Consider the following 19,113-nt stretch of genomic DNA (forward strand, 5'->3'; position numbering starts at 1 on the left):
CTTGGGTTTCAGGTTTTTGATGTACAAGCAGAGTTCCCACTTAGTACAAGCGAAGGCTAGCAAATAGGTTGAGAAGCGGCCAGCTAGAGAGCAACAACGGTCATGAACATGCATTATGCATAAGTAACATTGATACTAGCATGAGTAGGATATGAACACCATGAACATAAATATCATAGAGGCTATGTTGGTTTTGATTCAACTACATGCATGAACATGCGCCAAGTCAAGCCACTCAAACATTCAGAGGAGGATACCATATCATCATACTACATCACAATCATTTTAAAGCAATGTTGATATCCAAGATAAGTCATCATTCACTCCTAGCTACTTATGCATGGCATGAGAAACTATAATCTCTAATTATCATTGCAAACATGTTTGATCATAATAGGCTGAATCATGGATACTTGGTTAAACATATTTACAAAAACAGAACAAGTCAAGTTCATACCAGTTTCTCTCTGCCACGGCCAGTTCACTATTATCGTCATTATTGCCTTTCACTTGCACGACCGAATGATTTGAAAATAATAATAGTGCAAGAATGTCGTGGACTAAGATGGAATCTGCAAACATTTTACTAAAGAGGAGAAGACAAGGTAATATGGGCTCTTTGTTAGATTAACAATAAAGCAAATGAGAGCCACTCAACATTTTCATTGTGGTATTCTCCTCGGTATGACTCAATAAAAGAAAAAGAAATTCAGAGAAACACACTAAAATATTTTTGGAGTTTTTGGTTTTTCGAAAGCAAGCAAACGAAAAAGGGAAAAGCAAAAACGAGAAAAACTATTTACACGGGAAAGCTCCCAACAAGTAAAAGAAGAACAAGAATATCTTTTTGGGTTTTATTTTTAGTACTACAACAATTTAAACTAGGAAGAAAAATCAAAAAGAAGCAAGAAACATATTTTTGGATTTTCTCAAAGTTTTTCAAACACGCAAGAAGAAAGCGAGAAAATAAATTAAGCATGGATGATACAATGAAAAAATATGGACACCGACAACTAGAATGAAATGTGTGAACATGAATGCAATGTCGGCGGGAATACGTACTCCCCCAAGCTTAGGCTTTTGGCCTAACTTGGTAATCAGTCAGTAGCCTGGGTGGTAGCCGGCGTGGTGGCTCACGGAGGCTCTCGGTGCTGATGCCTTGGCCTGCCGTGCTGCCTCCACTGCTGTGTTGTGAGCTCGAGCCTCGCTCTCAAGAACAAAATGTCTTGCTTTGTTGTGATAGTCAAAAAGAGCAGGCGCGGGCAAATATGTGTGCACAATAGATATTTGGTTAAACAACAGATTGTAAGTGAAGTTATGAATTTTTCCTTTGAGGATCTTATGACTTTTTAAAGCATCAAAGTATAAATACTACGTGGGTAGGATAGGGTCAAAGGGCAAAGGTGGAACACCTAGCCCTCGTGGTAAACACGTGGCATATATTCCGCCATAGAAATAGCCATTGTTAGCGTTACCCTGTAGTCTGCGTGCAACGATCGCTCCAAGGTTATAACTTTTATCACCGTAGAGAGCGGTGTGAATGAGGCTCGGATAGGGAGCACAGAGTGTACTACAATCTTGTTTGCCTACAATACATTTTTCATTAAATAATGTGAAGTATTGAATTGCGGGAAAATGTATGATCTTTATTCTACCTTGCGTCACTCCCCTAGTTTCACCAAAGCAAAGACTAGTCAAGAATGTTTCAAACTCAGACCTGGACGGCCCATCGAGCGAACCCCAGAATGGGATTTTGCAGAGGTGAGCAAACCTCTCTAGAGAAATGGTAAATGAATTTTCATACAATTTAAATGACAACCTAGACTCACGGGGAAAGAGTTTAGATTCTTTGACAAATGATTCGGTAAGGATGAGGTGTTGGTCACACTTATCTGAAATGTAGGGAGCGAGATCAGCATTGTGAACTGATACGTCTCCAACGTATCTATAATTTTTTATTGTTCCATGCTATTATATTACCGTTTTGGATGTTTATGGGCTTTACTCTACACTTTTATATCATTTTTGGGACTAGCCTACTAATCGGAGGCCCGGCCCACATTGATGTTTTTTGCCTATTTCAGTGTTTCGAAGAAAAGGAATATCAAACAGAGTCCAAACGGAATGAAACCTTCGGGATAGTTATTTTTGGAACGGAAGCAATCCAGGAGACTTGGAGTAGATGTCAGGGAAGCTTCGAGGTGGCCACGAGGCAGGGAGGCGCGCCCTACCCCCCTAGGCGCACCCCCCCCCACCCTCGTGGGACCCTCGTGGGCCCCTCGTGGCTCCCCTGACCGACTTCTTTTGCCTATATATGTCCATATACCCTAAAAACATAGAGGAGCACAATAGATCGGGAGTTCCGCTGCCGCAAGCGTCTATAGCCACCAAAAACCTCCCGGGAGCCCATTCCGGCACCCTGCCGGAGGGGGGATCCCTCACCGGTGGCCATCTTCATCATCCCAGCGCTCTCCATGATGAGGAGGGAGTAGTTCACCCTCAGGGCTAAGGGTATGTACCAGTAGCTATGTGTTTGATCTCTCTCTCTCTTGTGTTCTTGAGGTGATACGATCTTGATGTATCGCGAGCTTTGCTATTATAGTTGGATCTTATGATGTTTCTCCCCCTCTACTCTCTTGTGATGAATTGAGTTTTCCCCTTGAAGTTGTCTTGTCGGATTGAGTCTTTAAGTATTTGAGAACACTTGATGTACGTCTTGCCATGCTTATCTGTGGTGATAATGGGATATTCACGTGATCTACTTGATGTATGTTTTGGTGATCAACTTGCAGGTTCAATGAACTTATGCATAGGGGTTGGCACACGTTTTCGTCTTGACTCTCCGGTAGAAACTTTGGGGCACTCTTTGAAGTAATTTGTGTTGGTTGAATAGATGAATATGAGGTTGTGTGATGCATATCGTATAATCATACCCACGGATACTTGAGGTGACATTGGAGTATCTAGGTGACATTAGGGTTTTGGTTGATTTGTGTCTTAAGGTGTTATTCTAGTATGAACTCTATGATAGATCAAACGGAAAGAATAGCTTCATGTTATTTTACTACGGACTCTTGAATAGATCGATCAGAAAGGATAACTTTGAGGTGGTTTCGTACCCTACAATAATCTCTTCGTTTGTTCTCCGCTATTAGTGACTTTGGAGTGACTCTTTGTTGCATGTTGAGAGATAGTTATATGATCCAGTTATGTTATTATTGTTGAGTGAACTTGCACTAGTGAAAGTATGAACCCTAGGCCTTGTTTCGAAGCATTGCAATACCGTTTGTGCTCACTTTTATCATTAGTTACCTTGCTGTTTTTATATTTTCAGATTACAAAAACCTATATCTACCATCCATATTGCACTTGTATCACCATCTCTTCGCCGAACTAGTGCACCTATACAATTTACCATTGTATTGGGTGTGTTGGGGACACAAGAGACTCTTTGCTATTTGGTTGCAGGGTTGTTTGAGAGAGACCATCTTCATCCTACGCCTCCCACAGATTGATAAACCTTAGGTCATCCACTTGAGGGAAATTTGCTACTGTCCTACAAACCTCTGCACTTGGAGGCCCAACAACGTCTACAAGAAGAAGGTTGCATAGTAGACATCATGAACATATTGCTCAAACTCCTCCTTAATACCCACTCTCACCATATAATCGTTGCATGGCCCTAAGAATGTTTTGGTGGTGGCACTTCGAATGGAACTTTCACTTGGTTCGACATAAGACCGACGGACGGAGCTGCTGCTAGAAGATGCCTCCGAGGATCTCCCCCTCAAAGAACTCCTTCCAAAGAAGTTCATAATGTTCGCGTACAATTTTCTGAAAAATTTTGGTCATGAAAATTTATTAACAAAACTTCAGAAAATTGATAGCAACTACTTATAGAGATGTATAGAGGCCATAGAAAGCATTCAAACTACTTAGAACTCTAAGAATTCAACATGCAAGCTCATCTACAGCAGCACCAAGAGTAGCTAATTATTCTAAATATAAACCACTAAAACAAAAACTAATTGGACACATGGAGGAGTGACATGCCAAGCAACAAATCCCCGAAATAGTTCCGAAAATGGAGCTTCGGGCAAGGAGATCAAAATCTGCGGTTTCGGGAGCAAGAACATGAGAGAGAGAGAGAGTGGTAGTGATTTTTTTCTGGGTGAATGGAGTGATGTGGGAAGAAGAAGTAAGTGAGGGGGCCACTGGGGACCACAACCCACCAGGGCGCGCCTGGGGGTCCTGGCGCGCCCAGGTGGGTTGTGCCCACCTGGTGCACCTCCCTCTGATATTATTTGCACCAGAAATTCAGGAATATTCAGAAAAGAATCGTGTAAAATTTTCAGGGCATTCTGAGAACTTTTATTTTTTGGGTCATTTTTATTGCATGAAAAAAATCAGAAAATAGACAAGGCATGGCATTTTATTTTATTTAACTAAGAAAAATAGAAAACAAAAGGTAGGGACAGAAGGTAGTGCCTACTAAATTCATCAACTTCATACCTTTCGAAAATGATTCATTAATAAGGTTGATCAAGTCTTATTAACAACCACTTTCGATTAGCATGAAACAGAAGAACTTTCCTAAATCACTAAGTTACCTCAATAGGGATATAATGTCCCCAACAATAAGAATTTCATATTTCTTTTAACAGTAGGTAGAGTTAGTTGAAAACTTCCAATAGTGATTGTCGGAGATTTTTCAATAACATTAATACCATTCACTTGGAATTATTTCTTCGGAAAGTGCACCGTATGCTCATTCCCATTGATATGAAAAATGACCTTGCTTTTATTGGAATCAATAACAGACCCTGCAGTATTCAAGAAGGGTCTACCAAGGATAATCGACATATTGTCATCCTCGGGCATCTCAAGTATAACAAAGTCAGTCAAAATAGTAACATTAGCAACAACAACGAGCACATCCTCACAAATACCGATAGGTATGGCAGTTGATTTGTCGGCCATTTGCAAAGATATTTCAGTAGGTGTGAGTTTATTCAAATCAAGTCTTTTATATAAAGAGAAGGGCATAGCACTAACACCAACTCCCAAATCACATAAAGCAGTTTTCACATAATTTCTTTTGATGGAGCAAGGTACAGTTGGTATTCCCGGATCTCCAAGTTTTTTAGGTACTCCATCCTTGAAAGTGTAATTAGCAAGCATAGTGGAGATTTCAGCTTCCGGTATTTTTCTCTTATTGGTGATGATGTCTTTCATTATATTGCATAAGGAGGTATCTTTAAGATATCAGTTAAGCGAGTTCGCAGAAAAACTGGCCTCAACATTTCAACAAAGCATTCAAATTATTCTTCATCTTTCTTTTTAGTTGACTTAGGTGGAAAGGGCATAGGCTTTTGAACCCATGGTTCTCTTTCCTTACCGTGTTTTCTAGCAACAAAGTCTCTTTTATCATATCTTTTATTCTTAGGTTGTGGGTTATCAAGATCAACAGATGGTTCTATCTCAACATCATTATCTGGTTCTTTATCATTTGGTTGAGTGTCTTCATGAACCTCATCGTTTTCTTTCTCATTATCAGGAGGTGAGTGTTCATTACCAGATTGAGTTTCAGCATCAGAGATAGAAATTTCATTATCATTATCAGGAGGTTTCTCTATTTCAGGTTCACTAGTAGCATGCAAAGTCCTATGATTTTTATTTTTCTTCTTCTTTTTAGAAGGACTAGGTGTAGTTGTGTTGTTCCTTTGTGAATCATGTTCAATTCTCTTTGGGTGGCCCTCGGGATAAAGTGGTTCCTGAGTCATTTTACCTCCTCTAGTTGCTACTCTAACAACAAAGCCACTTATATTATTGTTCATTTCATCAAGCAACTCTTTTTGAGATTTAGCAACTTGTTCTAATTGAGTTTTAACCATAGAGGCATGCTTTCCTACACCTCTAACATCATTTGAGATTCTAAATAACAAGTCACTTAAGCGAGCAATCATATCAGAGTTGTATTTCAATTGTTTCATAACATTTGCATAGAAGTGATCTTGCTTTCTAATGTAATTATCAAACTCATAAAGGCATTGACTAGGATGTTTGTTACGAGGATCATCACTATAATTGAATTTCATTAAAGATTTTACCTCTACCACCTTAGGTGGTGGTGGTGCTTCAATCCCATGTATTTCTTTGATGGGTGGTAAATTTTTAACATCCTCAGCTTTAATACCTTTTTCCTTCATAGATTTATTTGCCTCTTGCATATCTTCAGGACTGAGATATAAGATACCCCTCTTCTTCGGAGTGGGTTCAATAGGTGTTTCAGGAGGATTCCAATCATCATAATTTTTCAATATGTCATTCAATAATTCTTCAGCTTGCCCAATGTTCGTTCCCTGAAAACACAACTAGCACAACTATCTAGGAATCCCTAGAAGCATGGGTTAGTCCATTGTAGAAGATATCAAGTATTTCATTTTTCTTAAGAGGATGATCAGGCAAAGCATTAAGCAATTGGAGAAGCCTCCCCAAGCTTGTGGGAGACTCTCTTCTTCAATTTTCACAAAGTTAAATATTTCCTGCAAGGCAGCTTGTTTCTTATAAGCAGGGAAATATTTTTCAGAGAAGTAATAGATCATATCCTGGGGACTACGCACACAACCAGGAACAAGAGTATTGTACCAAGCTTTAGCATCACCCTTTAATGAGAATGGAAATAACTTGAGAATATAGTAATAGCGAATCTTCTCATCATGAGCAAAAAGAGTGGCTATATCATTCAACTTAGTAAGATGTGCCACAACAGTTTCAGTTTCATAACCATGGAAAGGATCAGATTCAACCAAAGTAATTAACTTTGGGTCGACAGAGAATTCATAATCCTTATCACTAATAAGAATAGGTGAAGTAGCAAACTCAGGATCACATTTCATCTTAGCATTCAGAGAACTTTCTTTATACTTGCATAATAATTTCTCTAGATCATCTCTATCCTTACAAGCAGGAATATCTCTAGTTGCCTCTTCACTCATAGTATAAGCTTGTGGTACGTTTGGCAATTCATATCTAGGAGGACTAGTTCTAGTAGGTGTTTCAAGATTTTCAGTTTCAAGTTCATCATCAGATTCAACAATATCATGTTGTCTTACTCTAGCAATTTGCTCATCAAGAAATTCACTTAGTGGCACATCATCATCAAGCAAGGTACTAGCATCATCATGAGTAGCATTCATAGAAGAAGTAGCATCATCAATAACTTGCGACATATCGGAATTAATAGCATGTTGTGGTGTTGCAAGTTTACTTATAACAGAAGGTGAATCTAAAGCAGAACTGGATGGCAGTTCCTTACCTCCCCTCGTCTTTGAGGGAAAAATCTTAGTCTTAGCATCCTTTAGATTCTTCATAGTGATATAGTATGATAATAATCCCAAGTGACTCAACAAATATAGCTATGCTCCCCGGCAACGGTGCCAGAAAAATGTCTTGATAACCCACAAGTATAGGGGATCGCAATTGTTTTCGAGGGTGGAGTATTCAACCCAAATTTATAGATTTAACACAAGGGGAGCCAAAGAATATTTGAAGGTATTAGCAGCTGAGTTGTCAATTCAACCACACCTGGAGATTAATTATCTGCAGCAAAGTGATTAGTAGCACAGTAGTATGATAGTTTTGATGGTAGCAGCAGTAGCAACGGTAACGGTAACAGTGGTAGCAGTAATATTGTAGCAGTAACGATAGTAGTAGCAGTAGTAATAACTTAGCAAGAACAATATAAGATAAATTCGTAGGCATTGGATCGATGACTCGTTGAATGATATTCATCATGAGACAGTTATAACCTAGGGCGATATGGCACTAGCTCCAGTTCATAAATATAATGTAGGCATGTATTCCGTAAATAGTCATACATGCTTATGGAAAGAACTTGCATGACATCTTTTGTCCTACCCTCCTGTGGCAGCGGGGTCCTATTGGAAACTAAGGGATATTAAGGCCTCCTTTTACTAGAGAACAGGAACAAAGCATTAGCACACGGTGAATACATGAACTCCTCAAACTATGGTCATCACCGGGAGTGGTCCCGACTATTGTCACTCCGGGGTTGCCGGATCATAACACGTAGTAGGTGACTATAACTTGCAAGATCGGATCTAGAACATGGATATAATGGTGATAACATAAATGGTTCAGATCTGAAATCATGGCACCCAGGCGCAAAGTGACAAGCATTAAGCATGGCAAAGTCATAGCAACATCAATCTCGGAACATAGTGGATACTAGGGATCAGGCCCTAACAAAACTAACTCAAATACATGATGAATCTCATCAAACTTCTCACCGACCAGTGAGCCTACGAAGGAATTACTCACTCCCGATGGGGAGCATCATGGTATTGGCGATGGAGATGTGTTGGTGATGACGAAGGTCGAAGGTCCCCCTCTCCGGAGCCCCAAACGGACTCCAGATCTGGCCTCCCGATGAAGAACAAGAGACGGCGGTGGCTCCGTCTCGTGAAACACGATAATTCTTTCTCCCTGATTTTTTTCTGGAAATATGTGATTTTATAGCGTCGGTTTTAGGGTCAGCGGGGCCACCAGGTGGGCAGCATCCACCAGGGCGCGCCTGGGGGGCAGGCACTCCCTGGTGGGTTGTGCCCACCCAGGTGCCCCCTCGGGTACCTCTTGGCTCCAGAAATTCTCTTATTTGATATAAAAAATCCTCGCAAAGTTTCGTTCCATTCTGAGAACTTTTTTTTCTGCACAAAAACAACACCATGGTAGTTCTACTGAAAACAGCGTCAGTCCGGGTTAGTTTCATTCAAATCATGCAAATTAGAGTCCAAAACAAGAGGAAAAGTGTTAGGAAAAGTAGATATGTTGGAGATGTATCATGCTATCATATGTTTGTTAGGCAGAATTGCCTATTCCTCTTCTTTATTTTTTTTGCAAATCACTACTAACACCCCGATTTTGATAACCGTATTTCAGCTGGGAGGAGTTCAGGGTGGCCATTGCGGTTGTGTTGTCCACGTATGAAAAATGTTTCCCAAATTCTCCCTTGCCCTATGTTCGAATACCCACTGGCTCAAGTTGCATCAAGTGTCAGGTTGTTGACCTGCCAGCGTCATATGGTGACTTTGTTGTGCCTAGTTTCCCCATAGACATGACGATTTCTAATGTTGCTAATTGTATCATGAACTGGATTGCAAAAAAGGTTCCCTCTCCTTCTCTCGCAAGGTGTGTTTCCATTTATTTATCGCATTATTTCCCCACCTTAGTCCGGGAAAAAGTAAGGTTGATTCTTCTATTTCAACTATTTCAGAGATTGGGTGCTCATGGAGGATCACCCTGCTGTCCGTGTGACAGGAAAAGAGTTGTGGTCTATTTCCAACATGAGCTCAGATATAAACAATGATGTTGCTAAAGGGGTCATTCGTGTGTTCAACGCCGATGTAGATTCCAAATTGAAACATGATGCTTCCTTTGCACCTCGTTGTTACGTCACTATCGCCTTCGTGGTTTGTGCCTCTATTACTTTTCCCTTCATCTTGTATGTTTGTTTAGATGAAAAATAACCTTAACAATTTTCATTAACTTTTCCTTTCTAGATCAACGCCCTTTCAAATAAACATGGTGCCATAGCAGGCATGGACATGCTCAGTGTGGATGTCATTGGCTATGACATTCGTGCCTGCCATCAGGTATTTACATTTGGTTTGTTGTATATGCAGTGCTAACAATTGAACTACTTCATATAATAAAATACATTGTAGTTTGTGGATGTCGTGCCTATAGAAAAGATGTGAGCTTGTTTATCATGGGATTTTAAGAAGCGTCACTTCACCCTTGTGGACCCTACAGAGATTAACATGACTTCAGATGAAATCTAGGCCAGGCACAAAGAAAACTTTTCCCTCTTGAACAAAAAACTTATCGATGTTCTACGTCAGATCCATGGCGATCTTGGTTATGGTGCTGGCCCTTGGACTATGCTAGTGCACTCAGTAATAGGCCATAATTGTATCAAGTATGTTAGTTTACTCACCACGGCTTTGTAGTTATTATCCGACTTCCTGGGCCATATGTATTGATTGTTAATTATGTGTTTGTTCAGGAATGCCTCTGGTGTTTACGCCTTCACTTGTGCTAAAATTGTGGATTGCGCCTTCGGAGCGCTTGCTGCTGACACTTTTGACGTGATACAAACCACGTGGTTGTTGCTTTACAAGATGCTTATACAGGAGGGTAACTTGGGAAGATATGTGTTGCCACCCTCTGCTCCAACTAAGATTATGCTCCAGCCCACCTGCCCAAAGTTGAACTGATGATATAGGATGTATGTTGCATCCTTAGCATTCCGTTCAATGAGAGACTTGAAGCACTTTTTGTTTCCTGTCCTGCTTATGTTTATTTTCGTTTGCTATCACTGTGTCATCTTTTATTACCGCTTGAACTATCTATTGTATTGCATTTCAATTTCTTTTTTACTTTGTGTTGCACAGTATGGATTCATCATAAAAAAATGTTTGATCTAGAGATATTTTCCATCCCTACTTCCTTTCTTCCTCCTGAGGCCTCCAACTCTTTCATTGATATTGCTTAAGTGGAAACACCACTCCTTAAAAAACACTTTATAGAAGTATGATGTTTGCTTTAAATGCTAGAACGCTTGTTGGTTCCCCCTTTCCAATCCATCATTTTAGTCCCATTGTATGTACAGATATTCTAGGTACTAGGATGCTTGTGAGTTCCCATAGGTTATCCGTGATGCATTGGGTTGTTTGTACAAACGTGCTAGTTGAAGATACAAAGGCTTGCCAAATTCCATTGGTTGTCGAGGATGCATCGTGGCGTGTTTATGAAAGATGCTAGCTATGTGACAGTTAGTGTGCCTATATAGGAGCACGGTATGCCTCTATCATAATGTGTGCCACTACTACATATATGTGTGTCATTATTGTTCTTTCTTTGAAACCACTTGCTCTGCCAATGCTCCTTCAACCCACACATTTCCCATTCGACACACCCCTTGCACAGTCCCCAACATCGCATGAGGTAGGTAAAATAGTTTGCAAGTGCACTATGATAATTTTAAAATAGTCTCCATCTTTGTTTTGTTGTCTTCTGCAGCGTAGCGTTCCTCGGTAACCTCGGGATTGTTTTCTCCATCCTCTTGCACATCGGCCCCATGTGTCGCCGTTGATTCACTCCGTTGTGGGTATTTCAGTACAACCTCTCTTTGTCTTCTTGTACCTCATGTGTTTGTTGATCTCTACTATCTAGAGTTCTTGTTGACGTTGTCTTCGGTGCAAAGGCTTCTTTTGTTCATTGAGATGTTTGATTGTCCCCATAGTTACCATCTCGTCTGGAAGTCAAGACATCAGCAAGAGACTACACTCCTCCCCAGTATCACACTTCTTTTTGACTGATCTTGGTGTTCTGTGAGCGATGAGCTCATCCAACTGTACATATGATCATTGCTAAGATAATGTTGTCCAGATGATATGTAATGTACTCTAGTTGAATCAAGGTTTCCATGTCTCTCATTATATGTTGTAATCTCTTCCTGTAATGGAAATATTTAGAAGAATTCTCTAAAACCTTAGATGATGATCTGGTCTTATCGAAGAGCATTGTTTGAGAGTCCAACAATATTTTTTGGTGTTGATAGTCTCAAATAACATGGTACAAATTTGCAGTGTCTACTCTACTCCTGGAATTGAAGAGTTTGAAATGGCATACTTCATTTTTGTATTGTATCTTCTGCAATTGGATTTGTTGCTAATGATCGAGTTGAATGGTACTCGGCTTGTAGTGCTCTACAATAGGTGGCAAACACAATATTATGAACTTGGGAGCTGTCTCTAAGCTCCTGGCTTGGAAAGGAAAAAAATATCAATAATGTGGATCAAGTGACTCTGGTGAAATCAGTGCTAACCTCCCAAATCATCTGCCACATCATTGCTCTTGACATTTCTAAGGGAACCCAAGCAAACATTAGTATAATTGAACGAGCTTTCCTCTAGGCGGCATGGATAAAGTCAATGGTGTGCAATGCAAAGTCAATTGGAAATCGTTGTGATACCAAAATCCATTGGAGACCTTGGAGTTCTTAACATTGATAAGTTCTCAAGGGCTCTTCGCCTTCGGAGGCTTTGGTTCGCTTGGAAGGATCCGCGCAGGGCGTGGGTAGGCTTTGAGACTCCATGTGATGAATAAGATTACGATCTTTTCTACGGCCTGACCAGCATCACAATTGGTGATGGAAAGACGGTGAGCTTTTGGAAGGCGCGCATTGCCCATGGAATTTTTTACCTCTCTGGACGCAATAACTGCGAGGTGCACAAGGCTTTACAAGACACTTATTGATCAGGCGCATATACCTTCAGCATGCCCTCTTGATGGTTCGCATCCATTAGTTCCTCATCCTCTAGTAGAAAATTCAAGAGGTTGTTCTCAACCCAAATACAGAAGATGAGATCACTTGAAAATTCATGACCGATGGCTAATACTCGGGGGCTACAGCTTATAAAATTGTAATTTGCGGGCCTAATTAAATAGTATGGAAGTGTTGGGAACCTTCGAAAATCAAGTTGTTTTCTTGGCTCATCTTGCGTAATAGAGTTTGGATGGCGGACAAGTTACAGAGGCGAGTTTAGCCGAATTGATGGGTTATGTCAACTGTGTAAGCGTGAGCTTGAGTCTGCGGCACACATGATCTTCAAGTGTTGTTACTCCAAGTACATCTGGAATATGACTAAGGAATGGATTGACATACATCACATGGACACACCCAACTGGAACGGTTACCTCTCAGACTCTCAGTCAAGGATTGGTGGAATGCGACGATTGGAATGCCGGGCGGCCGAAGCAAAGCTATGTGATCATGATGATTTCCTAGGAGATATGAAACGAACGGAATGCACATGTTTTCCGTAATGAGGCGACTATGCTGTCAATCGTGATGACCAAGATTAAAAGAGAAGCCCGAAACTGGGTCATTGCCGGGGTGGGGTCCTTAATTCCGGAAGAGTAGTCCCGTTGTATTGACCTTTTTTGGTTTGAATCTCTTAAGATTCTGTTATTCCCTTTTCTTAATTAATGAGATGGCGCAAAATAATTTCAAACAAAGAAAAGTTATACTGGAAATACAAACTATCTAAGGGATTTGAATGGTGACATCATAATATTGAGGGTATGGACTCTCATTTCCCACTCAGCCAAAATATGAATATCTTCCAAGGTACTCTCCAATCTAAAATGGATGTCCTTTTAGAATTTCTGTTGGTTAAACTTTTTTTTATGTATAACTATCAATTCAAAAGGAGTTATTGGTATTGACATTCTGAAATATACACCATGATTTTTGTTTTTTATGTAACATATTGTCAAAGAAATTGGTGGTCCAATATCACATAGGAGACAATGTCAATGTCCTAGAAGACCAAGGATTTTTGAAACAAAGTGAGCAACTACATTTTCCCATCACTCAGCCATAACCATACAGATCTTGATGAGAACAGTGCATACTAAAACCACTGAAAAAGATAGAACAAGCAAACTATGGGAGATTAGCTGTACAACATTTCCCTCCAGGGAGCCCCTATGGTGCCACTGCAGCTGCAGGGTGTTTGCTGTACAGAAGGGCCTTCTTTCATCGGCACAAGCTAGCATCTGTTGCTGAAGATGCAAACAGCAGGCTGTCCGATACACGATGTATCCCATGACAAGCAAAGAGCACTCTCAATCCTTAACATCTGTGACGCCTTCAGGTGATATCTGAAACCTTGCTTCAGCTTCAGCCAGGCAGGGAGAGCTCACCACCTTACAGATCCGCTCCTCCGCCCTTCCCTTACGGAGATAAAGCCTGACATGCAGTACCAGATGTTAAACAAGATCCGAGCAGGATGAGTAGTAAGGAGATGCCAGGTACTACACAGGTTACTCAATGAAGCACACCTCGTCGTGGAAGCATGAGCCATGATGTTCCCTCCAATGGGTTTGATCTGTGGCCCAGCAAACATTGCACCCCCATCCACTTGGGCCACTACCTGGTTGGAGATTACCACTGCCACCCCGAACTAGAGAAAGCAAAACAAGTCAAATGAGCAACTATCCATGGGACCAATATCATTTCTATGATCAAGTAGAATAAAATGTAGCAACACGACAAGTTTTGTCAGCAATTTGGCTCCGGTATCATATCTATAATCAAGTGTAAGTACTAAAGAATAATGATTTCATCATTCATCAGCTGCTAATGATAAGAGGCTAATGTACCTCATCTGCTAATTTCTGAAGGCTCCTGAGAAACTTGGCCAGATGCATTTGCCTTGCTGATAGCTCCCCTCTACCAGAGAAGTCAGTTCTGTATAAGGCTGTGGCACTATCTATAACCATAAGCGCAAACCTGCAGCAACAGTGTTCCAGCTCAGTATTAGGGAAATTGTCCCATAATTTCAATGTAAGCACTCAGAAATAACGAAAAAGGTGCAAGTACAGTCACAGCCAGGATCTAATTGGGTTAATCGCAGCAAGTAACACAATAAATTTCAGCTTGTAAATACGTTGTCTGGTAGTGTGTATGCATTGCATTGTCAACTGCTACAAGCGTACACTAGCATTACGGTACAGAAAATAGCATGCCTTGGACTGTTATTCGACTGGATTTTATTCTTTCTAAAGCAGATGTAATAGAGTAACTCCGAAAAATATATTCAACCATATAAGAAAATAATATTACCCCAACAATTTAGCAGCATGGGACATGTCAGGATAAGATGGACAACTTCCCAGTTCCCAAGTCATGATAATGAGATCGGCTGCTACCCCTTTCCAGTGCTCCACTGGAAACATAACTAAATATCTTTGTTTCCTACTTAGTGCTGATAGTTGCCTGGTAGTAAAAAAAAAGCAACTTGTAACCATCCTAAAGATCATTGACGCCTTATTTATTTATTTTTGACGTGTACGCCTTGTTTTTACCAATCCTTCCGAATCTTCAAGCAAATATATGAAGATAGGTGGAATATAACTTTAGCAGTTCACAGCTTCTTGCTAGTAAATCGTATACTTCAGAGCATAGATACCAAATTAGAAGCATCAACTCACCTTGTCTCCACCATCATGGAAGCTGCTTCCAGCAGAAGTCTTGATTGATGATCAGTATTATATGCTCTGGCATAAGCTACATTCTCAAGTACATCAGCACCATTCAGTCCAAACCTAAAATACAGGATTATCTTGTTTAGCTGTTCAATCATACACCGCATAGTGGCAGAATGAATAATGATTTAAACTGGTATAGAAAGAAAAAACTGCCATATCACCTGTCTGCTATCTGGAGGAGTCTTTGTGGTCTGAATGTGCCTTCTGCATCAATATAAAGAGCCTTTCCTTCACCACCACCTTGGTCCAGTGGGAGCTGTATAAATCAGTACCAAAATTTTCAATCTTGAGAAAACAGACAGTTAAGAAAAAAAGTAGCCAGTCTTCCAATATTGGAAAAAAGATATCACGTATCCTTTAAAATTATGTTAGTACTGATGTGATGGCATCATAACACAAGATTGATATTTTAACACGATACCTGACATGTGACACAGAGAGTATGGCACAACTGAGTCTTCCCAGACCTAAATTCACCATAAAGCTCCGTGATAGATCCTGTTTCTATTCCTCCTATCAGAATTTGAAACACAATTACATTATTTTTATGTGTCTATTGCATCAGAGTTTCTTTGTGGCAGATAGGAAATGACAAAAGGCAGAGACAATTACCCTCCAATATTCTATCAAGTTCTCTTGATCCTGTTGTAACTTGGATAATCTCAAGCCTCTGCGCATGAAGTTGGGTAGCACTAGTAAATCCCAGTGGAACCAACTTCGAAGCTGTCAGATGTTTATCAACATTCAGTACCTTTGCATGTGGAAATTCTTTTGTATACAAAGCAATGCAAACAATGTTCCTAAATTCCTATAGTGGAGGGAAACAATTACTTGCCTGCTTCAATTATCTTATCGACTTTGGCTTCACTGATCCCTTTAATTTGCAAAAGATCTTTCCTTGGAGAGTAAGCTACAGACTCCACTGTGCAAAGACCAGCATCTTTGAGCTTTTTCACATCAACTGCAGCTATTCCAGATGCCTTCACAGAAAAGTTCACATAATTTTAGTCTAGTTGTGACATTAACATTCAGGGATTTTTTCTAAGAAAGAAGGTCACTTCATTTCAGTTAACAAAACAGATTACATCCTCAACAGCCTACACGAGAGTCCACATGGCCAAATGATAAAACTATTTCGCACTATGAATTTCAGACACCTAGCATGGAAAGGTAACTTTAGATACTAAGAATCTGAGATAGGATGCTGAGTTGCTGACAAGAAAACGGGATACGATTTCACAACTGCCATGGCCGATTGGCTGCTGCACATGGTGCCTTAGGGAGAATGTGAATTGCTTTCAGAAGGATGTATCAACATTTCGTACTTTAAAGAATTAAGAACATCATACAATCAAATCGTATAAGCATTACTTCCAGAAAGACAATGCGTGCATGTGCAATGCATAAGTTTTAGATGCCAGGAATCATAAAGCTGGAAAAATGAAGTACAGGTCCTCTTAATTGCATACAACTAGAAACGGGTATATCTGCAATTTGTTTAGACTTCAAGAACCGGTAGTGCAGATATACAGTCCAACTTTTCTCCTGATCCGTTAAAAAATGTGGGAAAATCACGCATCAGAAATGGTGACAGCAAACATTAACATTTCAGTAACGATCTTTAAGGGTGATAACAAATTAACTCCGTTGAATCAGTGAATCAAGCCTCTGGTGATACGCCATATGTGGATCGAAAAGTTGTGTATCAAAATGAAAGGAGAGCATCTTCATCCATTTCATGCATGTGAAGTTCCCGAGGAACAAGTAATCGGGAATTCGGGGGTTCAGGGCCGATAACTCTACCGGAAAAGGGACTCCCAAATAGGGATAAATCCGCCTCAAAGCAACCCAAATAACCGAAGTGCGGACTAAATCTTCGACTTCACGCGGTTCCGAGGGCAAGAACCTAGGGTTTACCGCCAAGAACCCGCCAAATCGAACACCGAAGAGAAAAATGGGGAAAAGGAGCGGATCAGTCGCATCCAGTTGCGGCATTCGGCCGCGCCGCCCATTCCGCGACGGGAAAAGGAGTGGATCGTCCCAGAAAACCCCGTTCTCGGCGGCCTCCGCGGCGGAGAAGGAGCGGATCGATTGAGGGGGACGGAGGCGGGATGGTGTTCGGCGGAGCGCACCTGGAGGTGCTCGATGGGGAAAGGCCCGTGCTCCCCGGCCTCCTCCTCCTCGACGGGGGCCGCCGCGGCCGCCTTCTGGTGCGCCGCCGACGACGACATGGGGCCCACCACTCGCAGAGACAGAGAGATGCTGAGGATGTGGGCTTCTCTCTCTCTCTCTCTTCTGGGCAGAGGAGGCGGGTTTTGGGGCTGAAACAGAGCGCGGAGGCGCCAAACTTTTATAATTGGGCGTCATGGCTCTACCCAACGCGGCTCCCTTTCCTTCTCGCGGAAGACAGCGGCGAGCGGCAAATTTTGTACTACAGTGCATTTCAGGCAACCATAGCTTCAAGTGCGTTTAAGTCAATTTTTTCGGGGTTCTCGGAAACACTTATCATCACCTGACGGATCACAGCGGCCGCGGCCGCCACCTTCCCTGCGTGACACGCGTCTAAGTGAGGTCCCGCATACAACCTTTTGTTGAACTCGGTTCTGCAACAGGAGCTATGCTTCTAAAACATATGCGGTGTTGTGATGCTCTACGAGGGGTATGCGTTTTGCAACAAAAATGTTCTTACGAATTTTTTCTGCAACAAGACTTCGGTTGCAAAATAAGTTTCAACAAAATCTTAGTTGAAAAAAAATATGCAACAAGACGTGTTGCAGAAATAATTCTGCAACAAGACTTGTGTTGAAGTAGTGGAGGCGCGTTCGGCCGCTTGATGCGGTAAATCTGAAGGCTCGCCGCCCGGCTGATCTTTTAAAAAGATCAACCGGCGGATGCATAGCACGCAAAATCATGACTTCTATCTATGATAAATGGTTACACCGAATAAAACAAGTACTCCCTCTATATAAAATATAAGGAGATTTTTGTTTGCATAGGACATAAAAACGTCTTACACTTTATTATGGAGAGAGTTTGATTTTTTTGATTTCTTTTTTTAGAACGAAGGCTCAAGTCAAGCCCGGCTTTAAATTAACAAAGACATCAGCCGATCAAGATTACATCAATCACCCACTTAGAGAAACAAAACAAAGCAACAGCTAAAATGATACATAGTGTTGTACAGCAGCGAACAGGTTTCCTATCATCAACCAGCAAAGATGGAGAAATTTAAGGAACAAAAACAGCTTGAGGATGAAGAAGCCCTCCTCCGAGAGTAGGCCACCACGCAGGGACACCAGCAGTCCTTGGGGAGACACAACAAGCAGGTTAGAGTAACTATGGTACCTCCATGGGCTCCGGCCGAATAGGAGATGACCTCCTCCATCTCCAAAAAGGGGCTCCCTGCCCCCTCGCGTGGCACGAGGCGCCGATCCGTCGGACGATGTAGATGTTCCCGCAAGAGCAAAGGTGTACAGTCGATGCCATAGCCACTAGGAAGGCCAAAATCAAGCACCACCAACCCGCATCGCCGAGCTCAGTCGGGAAAACATGGGCACTCTGAGCGAACCTTCACGCGAGAAGAAGCAAATGCACAAGGGGACTCCTGGTGACAAAGCAACAATGGATGGAAGACATGACGGGACTTAGACGGTGCCATGACCGCAAATCAAACTTCCAGCTCCCACCACCCCAGAAATGGCCCAAGCTGCTACAAAGGGGAACCCAATCCCCTGTTGAACGCCAAACACCAGCAGAGAAGTGGCCATGAGCTACCACAGAATAGGCAAACAGAGGCACCACCAAGACACCGCGGACTCCAACCACACCATTGCCGAACGCCAACCAACCAAGACGGGCTCACCACCGTCGCGTGCTCACTGAAGGCGACACCTCCATGAAGGTGATGACGCCGCCGGCTTCACTCCCGTCCAATCCAAAGGGATTTGGGTTTTCACCCCGGTACACAAGCAA

At 41.6% G+C, this 19,113-nt stretch overlaps 1 protein-coding gene across 1 annotated transcript; it reads right to left on the reverse strand.

Moving 5' to 3' along the window:
- Positions 1-13,361: 13,361 nt before the first annotated feature.
- Positions 13,362-17,437, reverse strand: LOC119341107 (DNA repair protein RAD51 homolog B). The gene is made up of 9 exons (XM_037612996.1): positions 17,274-17,437; positions 15,977-16,121; positions 15,754-15,864; positions 15,563-15,654; positions 15,303-15,397; positions 15,085-15,198; positions 14,254-14,383; positions 13,933-14,054; positions 13,362-13,840 (listed from the first exon to the last, which is right to left on the reverse strand). Exons 1-9 carry the CDS (start codon positions 17,370-17,372, stop codon positions 13,717-13,719), a joined length of 1,032 nt encoding a protein of 343 aa, XP_037468893.1. The 5' UTR covers positions 17,373-17,437; the 3' UTR covers positions 13,362-13,716.
- Positions 17,438-19,113: the final 1,676 nt, after the last annotated feature.

The sequence above is a fragment of the Triticum dicoccoides genome, chromosome 7B, assembly GCF_002162155.2.
Source record: "Triticum dicoccoides isolate Atlit2015 ecotype Zavitan chromosome 7B, WEW_v2.0, whole genome shotgun sequence".
Classification (NCBI taxonomy): domain Eukaryota; kingdom Viridiplantae; phylum Streptophyta; class Magnoliopsida; order Poales; family Poaceae; genus Triticum; species Triticum dicoccoides.